General features: G+C 44.1%; 1 protein-coding gene across 1 annotated transcript in view; it reads right to left on the reverse strand.

Moving 5' to 3' along the window:
* Positions 1-15,615, reverse strand: part of NAPA (NSF attachment protein alpha) — a 33,990-nt gene extending 18,375 nt beyond the window's left edge. The window contains exons 1-2 of the mRNA XM_077480832.1: positions 15,352-15,615; positions 2,482-2,561 (exon numbers count right to left, since the gene is read on the reverse strand). Of these exons, the coding sequence (XP_077336958.1) occupies positions 2,482-2,561; positions 15,352-15,449 (178 nt within the window). The 5' untranslated portion in view covers positions 15,450-15,615. The remainder of the gene's footprint in view (positions 1-2,481; positions 2,562-15,351) is intronic.
* Positions 15,616-15,642: the final 27 nt, after the last annotated feature.

Here is a 15,642-nt window from a genome sequence, read left to right on the forward strand (position 1 = left end):
CTTTGCCCCCAATGGTGCTTCAATCCTTCAACTAGGTTTGTCCCAATCCCCGCATATCTATTTGGCAAGTAAATTCTAATACACATTTTCTTGCCACGAGGGTTATATTCCCCTCTCTTTCTTTCCATTTTTAGTTCATTTTGATCTTTGGACTTACTACCCCTCTTATCAACCATCTATCTATCTATCTATCTATCTATCTATCTATATATATATATATATATATAGGGGCTCCTCCATTTTTGTCCGTTCAGGTAGGGAGAAGCATTCCCACGGGCTCCCAGGCCTCCCCTGTACCACTAAGCCGGCGTTCTCCATTTGCGGTCTCGCAGGGCTCAAACCCCAGGCGCCAGGTCCCCATGGCGACTAGAAATCACACCCTGGCGACTAGGCTGCCACCAGCCCACTCACTATAACTCCCCTTGCCTCAGACATCATTAGCATTGGCTGCCGTCCTCCTCCCTTCTCCACACTCAGCATGGCGCTTGATGCTTGCCAGAGCCGCTGAATGTGTGAAACTGACAAGTCACAGAGAGGAGGATCTGTCAGATTTGCGATTGATGTCAGGGTGGGTGGGACCCAGCAGCGATCAAACACCAGCCAATGGGATCTAGGTGGGCCACTACGTGTATGTGGCCCGCCCCTTTTCTTAAGCAGCCCAGTCATTGGCTGGTGTATGATAGCTGCTGGGTCCCGCCCACCCCCGGACATTAAGCTCAATTCTGACAGCTCCTCTCTGTTACTTGTCAGTTTCACACAGTGCTCAGTGTGAAACCTGCCATCGCCAACCAGTGCCACCTGCCATCGCCAGCCAGTGCCACCACCAACCAGTGCCACCGCCAATCAGTGCCACCTGCCAGTTCCAAACCAGTGCCACCTGCCAGTGCCACGTGCCAGCGCCACCTGCCAGTGCCAACCAATACCACCGCCAATCAGTGCTAGCTGCCAATGCCTTCCAGTGCCAACCAATGCCACCTGCCATTCAGAGGCACCTGCCAGTGCCAACCAATGCCATCTGTCAGTTCCACGTGCCAACCAGTGCCATCTATCCATGCCAAACCAGTGTCACCTGCCACTGCCAACCAGTGCCATCTGCCAGTTCCAATCCAGGGCCACCTGCCAGTGCCAGCACCACCTGCCTAAGCCAACCAGTGGCACCTGCCAGAGCCAACCAGTTCCATCTGTTGCCGGCCTTAATCTTCCTGGTCAGCCCATAACCCTGATGTAACAGCGTTACATTGGAGTTATTGACTGGGTGCTCCGTTGCAAGTTAGGGCGTGAAAATTACTGCCTTACCCCGGGAGCTGAAAATCCATAACACTCATACCACTTTTGTACTTTACATATTAGCTAAATTATACACCAAACTTTAAGGTTATTAACCGATTAATCGAAACAGTAAATCGCCCAACTAATCGATTATGAAAATAATCATTAGCCGCAGCCCTAGTCACTTCCGAAAGGTTTTCCTAACACCAAGAAATAAAAAGGTGATGGGAAGGGAGCTCCAGCACACAGCCAGTGATTGACAGCCTCAGATCAGTTCCTGTGTGAAGATTTTATATATACTGTGATTCTGTAATTGGCAAATATGCTGCAGAAATCTCCCTCCACCGAGTCTGGTTGCATCCATTTTAATTGTGGGCAGCTGAAGCTGCTGCCTGTTCGTTCACTTCCTGGATTTACACAGACACACCTCCAGCTCTTCAGCTCTCATTGGCCCTCTTATGACTTAACTCAAGCCCCCCCCCCCATTTTTCCTTCCTGGCTAACTCTCACAAGAGTGAGAGAGCTGTGCATGATGTCACAAGCCTAGGCCAGTGATGGGGAACCTTGGCACCTCAGATGTTTTGGAACTACATTTCCCATGATACTCATGTACTCTGGAGTGTAGTTGAGCATCATGGGAAAAGTAGTTCCAAAACATCTGGGGTGCCAAGGTTCCCCATCACTGGCCTAGGCTAATGACCAGACAAGAAACAGGAAGTGGGCTGTAAAAGTCATTTACTGGCAGAAAAAAAAAAAAAAAATGATGTTTTACTATCCAAAGCTAAAACAACAAGGGCAGAAGATTTTATAGATTGAAAGTTAAAAAAAAAAAAAAATTAAAAAAAAAGTTCCGCTTTCAGCTCCTCACCCCCTGCTTTCTGAAATTCTGCACTTTGAACAGGTGTAGAGATGAGAAGACTGTGGACCCGGGGCTTTTTGGGGGCACACTCAGGGCTCCCCCCTCCCGACGCCACTGCAATATGCATTTCCACGCATGGGAAAATGCACCGCAGATTGCAAGAATGAAAATATCTGCTGAACAGCAATGCATTTTTACTGCAGGTGTGTGAATAACATGCAGTGCTGCACCCGCAGAGATGTGAACCCAGCCTATCGGGGGCTCAGACAGCACTAAACCTGCCAGGTCTTGTAGTCTCTTTATACCCCATCCAAATCACAAGGCCCAATCACCTACAATCTGATACTACTTACCGCTCCAGTTCTTCACCATTTTAAACATGTTCGCAGCTCGGGCATAGAGGTCACAAGCTTCTTCCACCTTTGAGGAGCCACTGAAAAATAAAGCAAAAGAGCAGGATTTACTAAAATGTGAAACAAGTGAAAATAAACCTGCAGTCACTTTAAACATCCAATCACAGAATTCCTTGCATAAAACTGATTTCATTCATCCGGGCACTTTCACATTACAATATAGAAAATTAGGGCTGGAAAGAGAAACTGCACAAAATTTAACTTTGAACTATTCACTTGCTGAAAAATTATTAAAAGAAAAAAGGCTTTGGATAAAAAATAAATAAATAAAAAAAGGAGAAGGAAGAACACAGATACTCGCATCCATACTACAGCTGTCCCCAGCAGCTCTAAGCCCAGGAACTGAGTGCCCGTTCACACCACATGCAGCCCAGTGCGTTTTTTTTCCTGCATCAAAAACGCATGGAAAGTAGGTTATATGGTTTTCAATGGCATAGTTTACACTAGTGTTTGCATTTACTGTACGTTTCAGAAAAAATAAAGTAGAACATGCTGCATTGGACTGTACTAGAATGCTGTAAATTTGAATTAAAAACGATCTGGTCTGGAAGGCATCTAAATGCACTAGAACACACATCCTTATTTAAAGTTAAGAAAAAAAAGGGGGGGGGGGCGGAAAATGCACTTGACTGCGTCAAAAACGCACCAAAAATGCATTAGAACGCATTAATAACACGTATGCAGAAGAGTTTCTATGGTGTGAACTGGACTTTAGTGAACACATGACCGCTAATCGCTTAGTTCACCGTCCACTCTGAGCAAAGAGCAGTGATTGTCGGGGCAAATTCACACGGCCCCTTCATAAAATCGCAGAGGAGCCGGAGCGAGGTTTTACACTTTATCAAAGCATGCTGCAGTACAATACTGCTTTGCAGTGTGAATGGGACATACAGAAAAAAAAAATAGTTTCCCGTGTGTCACATCACAGTGTAAATTGGCCCCCGTGTCACCACTCTCTGCCCCTCCAGCACTCACTGGAGCGCAGGGCAGGAGAGAGGTTGACACCGCTGAGTTTGGCTCTCAGCTGAGAGTCAGAGACAACTGTCAATCAAGCAGCTGGGTGGATCCCAACAATATGGTCAGGGTCCTTCCATGGGATCATTGTCTTGTTGGAAGATAAATCTCCGTCCCAGTTTCAGGTCTTTTGCAGACTCCAACAGGTTTTCATCCAGAATGGTCCTGTATTTGGCTGCATCCATCTTCCCCTCAATTTTAACCATCTTCCCTGTCCCTGCTGAAGAAAAGCAGGCCCAAACCATGATGCTGCCACCACCATGTTTGACAGTGGGGATGGCGTGTTGAGGGTGATGAGCTGTGTTGCTTTTACGCCAAACATATCGTTTTGCATGGTGGGCAAAAAGTTTGATTTTGGTTTCATCTGACCAGAGCACCTTCTTGCACATGTTTGGTGCGTCTCCCAGGTGGCTTGTGGCAAACTTTAGACGAGACTTTTTATGGATCTCTTTGAGAAATGGCTTTCTTCTTGACACTCTTCCATAAAGGCCAGATTTGTGCAGTGCACGACTGATTGTTGTCCTATGGACAGACTCTCCCACCTCAGCTGTAGTTCTCTGCAGTTCATCCAGAGTGATCATGGGCCTCTTGGCTGCATCTCTGATCAGTCTTCTCCTTGTCTGAGCTGAAAGTTTAGAGGGACGGCCAGGTCTTGGTAGATTTGCAGTGGTCTGATACTCCTTCCATTTCAAAATGAACGCTTGCACACTGCTCCTTGGGATGTTTAAAGCTTGGGAAATCTTTTTGTATCCAAATCCGGCTTTAAACTTCTCCACAACAGTATTACGAACCTGCCTGGTGTGTTCCGTGGTCTTCATGATGCTCTCTGCGCTTTCAACAGAACCCTGAGACTATCACAGAGCAGGTGCATTTATACAGAGACTTGATTACACACAGGTGGATTCTATTTATCACCATCAGTCATTTAGGATAACATTGGATCATTCAGAGATCCTCGCTGAACTTCTGGAGTGAGTTTGCTGCACTGAAAGTAAAGGGGCCAAATAATTTTGCACGCACCACTTTTCAGTTTTTTATTTGCTAAAAAAAGTTTAAAATATCCAATAGATTTTGTTCCACTTCACAATTGTGTCCCACTTGTTGGTGATTCTTCACAAAAAAATAAAATTTTATATCTTTATGTTTGAAGCCTGAAATGTGGCAAAAGGTTGAAAAGTTCAAGGGGGCCGAATACTTTCGCAAGGCACTGTATATATAAATATATAAAGTGGTTCTAAAGCCTTGAAGTGGACCCCCCCCAAAAAAAAATAAAAAATAAAAGTCAGCAATGTGTGTGTGAATTATATATATATATATATATATATATATATATATATATATATATATATATATATACACACACACACACACACACACACGATATAAAAAGAACACACCCCCTATTAAAGCCCCTTTTGATTTTAATACAGCACTCAGTCTTTTTGGGTATGAGTCTATCAGCATGGCACATCTTGACTTGGCAATAAATTGCCCACTCTTTGCAAAAACACTTCAAATCTGTCAGATTGCGAGGGCATCTCCTGTGCACAGCCCTCTTCAGATCACCCCAAAGATTTCCAATCGGGTTCAGGTCTGGGCTCTGACTGGGCCATTCCAAAACTTTAATCTTCCTCTGGTGAAGCCATTCCTTTGTTGATTTGGATGTAAGCTTCGGGTCGTTGTCATGCTGAAAGATGAAGTTCCTCTTCATGTTCAGCTTTCTAGCAGAAGTCTGAAGGTTTTGTGCCAATATTGACTGGTATTTGGAACTGTTCATAATTCCCTCTACCTTGACTAAGGCCTCTGTTCCAGCAGAAGAAAAACAGCCCCAAAGCATGATGCTGCCACCACCATGCTTCACAGTGGGTATGGCGTTCTTTTGGTTATGTACAGTGTTGTTTTTGCGCCAAACATATCTTTTGGAATTATGGTAAAAAAAAATAAACCCATTATCCCACATGCTTTTGGGAGACTTCAGATGTGTTTTTGAAAAATTTAGCTGGGCTTGGATGTTTTTCTTTGTAAGAAAAGGCTTCCGTCTTGCCACTCTACCCCATAGCTCAGACATATGAAGAATACGGGAGATTGCTGTCACATGTACCACACAGCCAGTACTTGGCAGATATCCTTGCAGCTCCTTTAATGTTGCTGTAGACCTCTTGGCAGCCTCCCTGACCAGGTTTCTTCTCATCTTTTCATCAATTTTGGAGGGGCGTCCAGTACTTGGTAATGTCACTGTTGCGCCATATTTTATCCACGATGAATATCTTCACTGTGTTCCCATTATATATCTAATGCCTTGGAAATTCTTTTGTACCCTTCTCCCGGCTGATACCCTTTAACAATGAGATCCTTCTGATGCTTTGGAAGCTCTCTGCGGACCATGTGGCTTTTGCTGTAGGATGCATCTAAGAAAATGTCAGGAAAGACCTACTAGAACAGCTGAACTTTATTTGGGGTTAATCAGAAGCACTTTAAAATGATGGCATGTGTGTTTAAAGAGGGAGTCCGCCGTTTTTTTTAATTTTTTTTTTTTAAAGCCAGCAGCTACAAATACTGCAGCTGCTGGCTTTTAAAATAGTGACACTTACCCACCCAGCGCGCCCCTCGATGTCGGCACCCGAAGCCGATCTCTCGATCGTCTCTCGGGTGCTGCCGCCGCCACCTTGGGTATGGGAATCAGGAAGTGGAGCCTTTCGGGTTCATTTCCCGGTTCCCTACTGCGCATGCGCGAGTCGCGCTGCGCAATAAGGATGGTCCTCGCTGTCTCTGGGATCCGTGTGTTTCCCAGCAGGCAGCGGGGGACTTTCGGAAAGGGGCGTAGATTCTGCAGAAAGGGGCGTACCTTCTGCAGAATCTACGCCGGAAGTGGGTGCAGATACCTGTACTGTACAGGTACCTGCACCCCCCTCCCCCCTGAAAGGTGCCAATTGTGGCGCCGGAGGGGGGGGGGGAGGATTCCAATGAGCGGAAGGTCCACTTTAGGGTGGACCTCCGCTTTAACATGAGATCGAATGGAATTGCTTAATTCTGAACACAGCTACGTCCCACACTTATGGAACCACGTTATTTTATTTTTTTATTTTTTTTAACTCACTCCCCCCCCCCTCCCCCCTTAAAAAATTTCAGTTTGTTTTTCAATTGAGTTGTACAATTTATAGGTCACATTAGAGGTGGAAAACACTGGAAGGAAATGAAGCAAAAGCCAGGATTGGAGCGCCATAGAACATACCGACAATTACCTGGATAACACGGGGAAAAGAAAAAGAAAAAATCCCTGCTTTTTGCTTTCTCTATTGCAATCTCCCTCGATCACGGAGAATCTAAAAGGCAGTTACCATGGAGATGCTTAGATAAAAAAATGACAGGCAATGGATTTTAGTTCCTCCACTTTTGTACTAAAGAAGCAATTAAAGAAGCACAACCATCGCACAGATTTCTATAGATCTTCTACTATTTTTTTTAGGTCAGTGCTGTGACTGCTTTGTCACAAGACCTTGGGAGGGGAAAAAAAAAAAAGGGAGCTCACAACAACACAAGAGCCAATTGACAGAAAGGACTGCAGTGTGTTCTACTAGAAAAGGTCCATGTAGTGCAAACAGGTCTCCTTAACCACTTGAATACTGGGCACTTAAACACCTTCCTGCCCAGACCAATTTTGAGCTTTCAGCGCTGTCGCACTTTGAATGACAATTGCGCGGTCATGCTACACTGTACCCAAATGAAATTTTTATCATTTTTTTCTTACAAATAGAGCTTTCTTTTGGTGGTATTTGATCACCTCTGCGGTTTTTATTTTTTGTGCTACAAATAAAAAAATACCGAAAATTTTGAAAAAAAAAAATGTTTTTTTTTTGTTTCAGTTTCAAAACTTTGTAAATAAGTAAGTTTTCTCCTTCACGGATGGGCACTGATGGGGCTACACTGATGGGCACTGATAAGGCGGCACTGATGGGCACCAATGAAGTGGCACTGATGAGGTGGCATTGATGGACACGGATGGGCGACACGGATGGGCGACACGGATGGGCGACACGGATGGGCGACACGGATGGGCGGCACAGATGGGCGGCACAGATGGGCGGCACAGATGGGCGGCACAGATGGGCGGCACAGATGGGCGGCACAGATGGGCGGCACAGATGGGCGGCACAGATGGGCGGCACAGATGGGCGGCACAGATGGGCGGCACAGATGGGCATGGGTGGGCGGCACAGATGGGCATGGGTGGGCGGCACAGATGGGCATGGGTGGGCACTGATAGGCGGCACAGGTGGGCACTGATAGGCGGCACAGGTGGGCACTGATAGGCGGCACAGGTGGGCACTGATAGGCGGCACAGGTGGGCACTGATAGGCGGCACAGGTGGGCACTGATAGGCGGCACAGGTGGGCACTGATAGGCGGCACAGGTGGGCACTCATTAGCAACACAGGTGTTATACTGTACTAATGGATGCCAATCAGTGCCAAACAATAATGCATGCCAATCAGTGATGCCCATTGTGGGCACTGATTGCCATCCATTATGGGCACTGATTGGCATCCATTGTGCCTGACTGGCATCCCTGGTGGTCTAGGGAGGATTACCTCTGCTGGGCATCCCTGGTGGTCTGGTGGCGTCCCTGGTGGTCCAGTGTGGGCATCCTCGGGGGGGCTGTGCTGATAATCGATCAGCACAGACCCCCCTGTCAGAGGAGCAGCCGATCGGCTCTCCTCTACTCGCGTCTGACAGACGCGAGTGAGGAAAAGCCGATCACCGGCTCTTCCCATTTACACTGATCAGCCGTGATTGGACATGGCTGATCACGTGGTAAAGAGTCTCCGTCGGAGACTCTTTACCGAGATCGTAGTTGCCGGGTGTCAGACTGACACCCCGCAACAACGATCGCCACGATGCGCGCCCCCGGGGGCGCGCAGCGGCTCATAATCCTGATCACGTCATATGACGTCCGGTTAGGATTATGAAACCACTTTGCCGCCGTCTATTTGTAATAGGGCGGGCGGCAAGTGGTTAAGGCAGTTTATAAAGTGAACCTGTACACTGATCATACTAGACAAGCTAACAGGGTCACATTACACAAGCTGACCATTGCAAGCACCCCTCTCAGTGTTGAATAGTTTGTCTCAAACCTGCAACTGTCATTTTTGCTGGGCAGCTTGGTTCTAGTCACACCCGAGCATAGCACAGTAGCACAGCAACAGCTGCTGCAGCACTTTTTTTGTTGTTTTTTTGGGGTTTTTAGCTTTTTTTTGTGGAGCGTTTTTGGAGCGGCACCAATTATTTGAAAGGGCCTCCTTCCACTCCATAAACGCTCATGTACCAAATCTTGGCACAGAGCCAGAAACATTTGGCATTGGGATTTTTGCGGTGGTTTTAGCATATTTTGTCAATTGACAATCGTGGCAAAAATTGCACTGCGTTTGGGACCCCACACGTTTTTTTTTTTTTTTAATTGCCGATGTTGTGCCATATAGTGTCTGGCTATCATATAGTGTCCGCCCAGCAGACGAAGCTTTGGAAAATCTCCAAAGCTGAACGGCGCCTGCGCCATGAGTGGAGGTGGTAGCCCCACCATCCAAGCGGACATAGGGTTGTGAATATTAGAGGGCCCCTCGTGGGCGAGCTTCGCTCGCCACGCTTCGGGCTCGGCCTCGCTGCGCTCGGATCTTTTATATTCCTACTCTATGTCCACTTGGATAGTGGGGATAGAACCTGGACTCACGGCGCAGGTGCCGTTCATCCTCGGCAATTTTTGGAATCTGTGTTGCTGTGTACTGCGCATGTGCAGTGGACATTATCAGATGGAGGACCTTATATGATAAGACACCGGCAATTCTTGTATATAATGCCCGCTGACAGCTGATGACTCTTCGGTTGTTAAGGAAGCGGAGGCTGGCTTCCCAGCCCACTCCTTAGCAACCAACCATACACAGTATGTTACAGAGAGTAAAAAAACAAAAAAAAACACCACACATACCACGCAAAACGCATGTAAAAAAAAAGCATTAAAAAAAAGGGCAACACTTACATTTTTGGATGTGGGCCCATTGAAGTTTAACATGCAAAATGCAATCTGCTACGGGAAAAAAAAAAAAGTCCCTGATCCTTTCCAAAAAACACATAGATGTGAACACGTACCATAGGAGACCATGTTAAATGAACTGTAGTGCATTTCTGCAATCAAGTTCTTTTAGAAGGATGCAAACAATATATGCCTACAAAACAGAGACAGATCTCACTTAGGCAAACATTGACAGTTTTTGATTAGAGCAATTCGGAGTATAATACAGATTGGAAGATAGTGTGTTACACATCATTAGTAGAGCATGCATACAAGGTACATTATCAAAACCTTTTCAGGCGGTTTATAGCAACTAAACAGTGCCAGATACCCCTTCATCTAAAAAAAAAAACAAAAAAAAAAAAAAAAAAAAACGTTATGGTACTTTAAAAATGAGGGTCCACGTGTGCAATTTTAAAGCGTGACATGTTAGGTATCCATTCACTCGGCATAACAGGAGAAAAAAAATATATATATAAATTATATATATATATATATATATATATTTTTTTTTTTTGGGGGGGTTCTAAATAATAGAAAAAAAAAAAGTGTCAGAAAAAAAGCCTGGGGGGCAATTGGATACAATACATTTTTGTGCATAATACTGCTTTAAGTCCTTTAACACGAACCAACAAGATGCACAGCGGTCTCACATTTTGCTGATTTCTGTATCTAATTATATTCTGTATGATGTACAGTGCAGATGTATGATGTACGGGTAGAGTTACATACCAACTTGTAAGTGTTATTAGATGTTTTACATATCTTTTTTTAGTTGTAGGTTTGGTGATCCATGAATAATATATGGAGTGCAGGAAAAAAGCTCAATGTTTACTGTACCACAGTGATCCGTCACTAATAGGATTACAGCAGTCAGGCAGTTTGTTATGCCCCGGTCTCGTAAGAGCAAAGAGAGATCTGATTGGATTAATGTCCTTTAGCTAGTTTACTATACAATCTGCTGCTGTAGTAAACCATCTCCATTGTACATATGAACTTTAACAAAGTCCATCTACTGGAAATAAAAAAAAAACAAAAAAAAAAAAAAAACACACACAGGCCGCCTGATCCTCCTTCCTGGTAAACAGCTCAATATATTCTCATTGAAAGCACTAAGTACCTTTATTTTTACTGCTGGTATTAGCAGAAGTCTACTCTAGATCACGACTATACCAAGCCAGGTGAGGGAAGGATCAGCAGGGTGACCAACGTGACTGGACAGTGAAAGAAGCAGCAGCTTATTGCCTCCATCACTCTGCTCTCTCTATCAGACACGCTTCCTTGCACTGCAGCACACCTGGTTTGCCCTTTGTGCTGTTTCTCCCTCCCTCAGTTTGAGTGCTGCTACAAGAGTCAAATTCAGATACTTACATTAAAAAAAAAATTATATTATATTATAATATATATATATATATATATATATATATATATATATATATATATATATATATATATATATATATATTTGTATTAGTGAATACATTAAATTCATTTGCGTTTTTTTTTTTTTTTTTGTGAACCCCCTTCCCAACCAGTGTCATTAGTAGACAGGCAACTGAAATTTCAGCTGCTGAAACATATTGGCCAAAAATTGTGTTATTTTACAGATAACAGAAAAAGGTGCCGATAATGGCGCTGAAAACGCATGCGATTTTGCCACAATTGTATTGTGCTTATAGTTTGTTTTTCATTAGGTCATATTACTCAAAAACTGCAGCAAAAACATAACACGTGTACGTTACTGACGAGTTCTTGCTGCATTTTACAGGGAGGTGCATTTTTGGTGCTTTTTTTTTTTTTTTTTATTTTTTTTTGAAATGACCAAAAATGCAGCAAGCAAGATTTTTAATACCACAACAAAAATGCAAGGGACCAGTGTGAAGACATACACTGGATTTAAAGGGATAAATTTCTCTTGCGCTAAAAAAAGGTGCCAATAATGGCCGACAACAAATTCATATTATAAATGAAAAAGTCGAATACAGATAAATGAATGTATGTATGTATGTATATATATGGGATCATGAATTTAAATGAATATGAATTTACTGTTGGCCATTATCAGCATGTTTAGAACAAGAAAAATGCATCCCTTTAAATTCTATGGATTGTCTTCACGCTGGTCTGTTGCATTTTTCGTTGTGGTGCTAAAAATCCTGCTTGCTGCATTTTTGGTCAGAAAGAACAAAAAAAAAAAAAAAAAAAAAAAAAAGAGAAGAGCGCACTTCCCCTCTAAAAAGCATTAAAAAACACATCAATAACGCACCAGTGTTACGTTTTTGATATTGTTTTTTTACTCACTTGACCTATGAAGAACACTCCATGAGCTCGGTAAAATCACGTGCGTTTTCAGCGCCATTGTTGGCAAAATGCTGAAACCACTATTTTTGGTCGCTGAAATTTTGGTGCACCACTACTAAATTGGAGTTTATTTCTGAAACCCTGGGTGACAATCATGCTTTTCCCAACAGGATGGTGTCAGGGGGAGAGGAAGTGGCAATCCAAAGAATTTGAGTAGAGCAGACATAGTTCATCACAGGGCTCCTCCACACTAACGTTGCATCACGGTGCACACGGGATCCGTGCCGCTGTCTTGTAATAACACACAGCACTGCTTCCTTTTTCATTTTCAACTTAATTAAATTGTCACATCAGATATTTCATGAATCTCATTTTAGCAGCAGGTTGCAATGTGGTGTAGCGTGTCACAACACGCTGCTCTGACCACACGTCCTACTTCAGCATGCGCCTTTACAGTGCAATGGCATCACAGCGCAATGGCATCACAGCTCTCAACTGCCTTTTCTATGGGGCAGCTATGGGTAAGGCTGCCTACACAGATCAATGCATATGGTGTGAATGGGCCCCATAGGAAATGTAAGGACAGACAGCAAGGTAGGAAATAAAAGTGATACCAAACGGATTTTCAAAAAAAATTCTATTCAAATACCCCCCCCCCATGTCATTCTTGTTTGTTTTTGTTTTTAAATACTTTGTCATAATTATCTCCAATTCAAATCTAACATAAACATTTAGACAACGATAAATCAAATCATTTAAACCTAACCCGCTCTCAGAAGCAGGCAGGGTCTCTCTCTATTGTGGGTATCTGAAGCCCTTTAGTATTCCTTTTCCAGGTACAGCTGGCTACCCCGCATGCACCTCCCGATCTCGCACCTGCGCAGTAATGACACTGCATGGCGCTCTATCATCCTGACACATTGCTATAGCAAGTTCCCACCCTGTTGCTATAGCAACCTGCCAATCAAAGAAAATCCCGGAAGAAAAATAGGCGATTTGCGTGGTCTAGGCAATTCGCATGGGCTCCTGGGATAGAAGAAGCTGATACTCCATGCAAATCGCTTAGTGACGGAATCGCCTTAGAAAACGAAAGGCAAAAAAGGTATTTAATAATAAAAATAAAAAAAGACACACACACACACACACATTTGTAAAAGCATTCAGGAAGACCCTTTTTTTGCAATACGGCACTGCGTTACTTCAAGCGCTTCCAAACCGCCTACCGCATATATACTGCGGCAGGGCGGCCCGGCTGCACGAAATCAGGTGCCTGGTGATTGGACACAGTGGGAGCCAATCAGTGGGTTCGGCGCCTGCAACGGCTGCCGGCCACCCGTGATCGTTCACAGGAGAGGCAGAACGGCGGTCTGCCTATGTAAACAAGGCAGACTGCCCTTCTGTGAGGGAGGAAAATGGAGATCTTGTGTTTCTGCTAAGCAGAAACACGGATCTCTGTTTTCCTCCAGTCACAGCATTCCCCACATAGTTAGAAAGCACTCCCTAGGGACACACTTAGCCCTTTGAGCGTCCCTGATGTTAACCCCTTCCCTGACAGTGTAATTTATACAGTGACAGTGCATTTTTTTTTTTTTAAGGACTGATCACTGTATTGGTGTCACTGGTCCTCAAAAAGTGTCACTTAGGGTCAGATTTGTAGACGCTAAAACTTTTGCACAAACCAAAATAAAGCTCTATTAGGGTGTTGGGGGGGGGGACATTTTATTGGGTACCGTGTCGCACGACCGCCCAATTGTCAGTTAAAGTAGCGCAGTGCCATATTGCAAAAAAATGGCCTGGTCATGAAGAGTAAACAGTAACGGGACTTATGTGGTTAACTGACAATTGCGCAGTCATACCCAACTACATTTTTGTCTTCCTTTCCCTACAAATAGATCTTTCTTTTGGTGGTATTTGATCATCTCTGTGGTTTTTATTTTTTTGCGCTATCAAAAAAATAAAAATAAATAAAAATTGTTTGTGCAAATTGCAAATTGGGACAGGAAGTGTAGGATAAATCTCGCCAATATTACAGAGTAAAAAAATAAAATAGTTATGTCATCTCTGGGATAGGAAGTGAAGGAGTAACCCCTCCAATATTACACAAACAGTTTAAAAATAACCCTTCCCTATAAGAGGGCATTTGCCACATTTTGGGAGATTTCCACTAATTTTCTGTTGCATCTTTGGGACAGGAAGTGAAAAGGAATTTCTCTAAAAGGTCCCATACATCTTTTTTTTTTTGGGGGGGGCGGAGGTTTTAACACTTCCATACTCTATCCAAAACAACCAAGAGTGGAATTTCAACACTTTAAGAGATTTCCTCTCACTTCCTGTTACATCCCTGAGACAGGAAGTGAAGTGAAATCTCCCCAATGTTACATAGACAGTATGAAAATAAAATAGGAGGTTGTAACTCTTTCTACGTCATCCAAAACCACTATCTACAAAAGGAGATTTTCCTCACTTTAGGAGATTTCATATGACTTCCTGTTGTGTCTCTGGGACAAGAAGTGAAAGAGGATTTCCCCACTGTACACACACACACACACACACACACACACACACACACAAAAAAAAAAAAAAAATAACCAGACAGGAGTTTTAACCCTATCCTACTACATCCAAATCAGCTCTTTAATAGCGGAATTCCTCTCACATTGGGAAATTTCTCCTAACTTCCTGTTGCATCTCATCTCTGGAACAGGAAGTGAAGGAGAAACCCCTCCAATGTTACACAAACAGTATAAAAATAACCCGACAAGGGGTGTTAGCCCTTTCATTCGCTATGCAAAACAACTGACTATGAGGGTATTTCCTCTCACTTTAGGAGATTCCATCTAACTTCCTGTTGTGTTTCTGGGACAGGAAGTGAAGGGGAATGTTCCACCCCAAAAGTAGAGACAGCAAAACAAGATAATCCAACAGGGTGTTTTAACACTTCCCCACCTTATCCAATGCAACTAAGTAGAGAATTACCCTCACTTTGGGAGATTTCCACTGACTTCCTGTTGCATCTTTGGGACAGGAAGTGAGGGGGGGGGGATTTCCCTAATAGTACACAGACATCAGAAAATAAAAAGAACAGGCTTTTTTTTAATAGCCTTCTGCAATCTATCCAAAACAACTACCCAAGAGGGGAACTCCCTGACTTTGGGAGATTTCCTCGCACTTCTTGTTGTGTCTCTGGGGCAGGAAATGAAGGGAAATCTCCTCAATGGACCACAGATTGTATACAAATATCCTGATGGAGGTTTCACTCTTCCCTGCTCTATCCAAAACAAAAAACAAAACAGTTTTTGTCTATAGACAAATTGATTGCTATTGGCCAACCCAAATCCCCCCTCCCCCCACCCAGCTGTATACAGCGGTCTCTATGGGGAGATCTATATTATACCATCCGATGATTATACATATCCGCCCTCCATCACTCACCCGAACAGGCCAGAGAAGAAGGACTGCGAGGATTTCACTTTCTTGTCGGCCTCAGCCAGCAGCTGCATGGCCTCCTTCTCCTTCCCGGAGTTGTCCATGGCTGGGTGGGGGAAGAGACAGGCCTGAGCCGGTGTGAGAGAACGGGCCCGCTGATAAAAGCTGGCTGCTGATCGGCGGGGACCGAGGAGCCTAAGTGACAGCTCACCGGGATGGAGGACTCCTGCCCAAACGCTGACACAGCGCTACTTCCGCCCACACTGCTCACGTGATCCACACAAACACGCCACTTCC

The sequence above is a fragment of the Lithobates pipiens genome, unplaced genomic scaffold, assembly GCF_037356315.1.
Source record: "Lithobates pipiens isolate NorthernLeopardFrog02 unplaced genomic scaffold, aLitPip1_a1.2 Scaffold_1, whole genome shotgun sequence".
Lineage (NCBI taxonomy): Eukaryota > Metazoa > Chordata > Amphibia > Anura > Ranidae > Lithobates > Lithobates pipiens.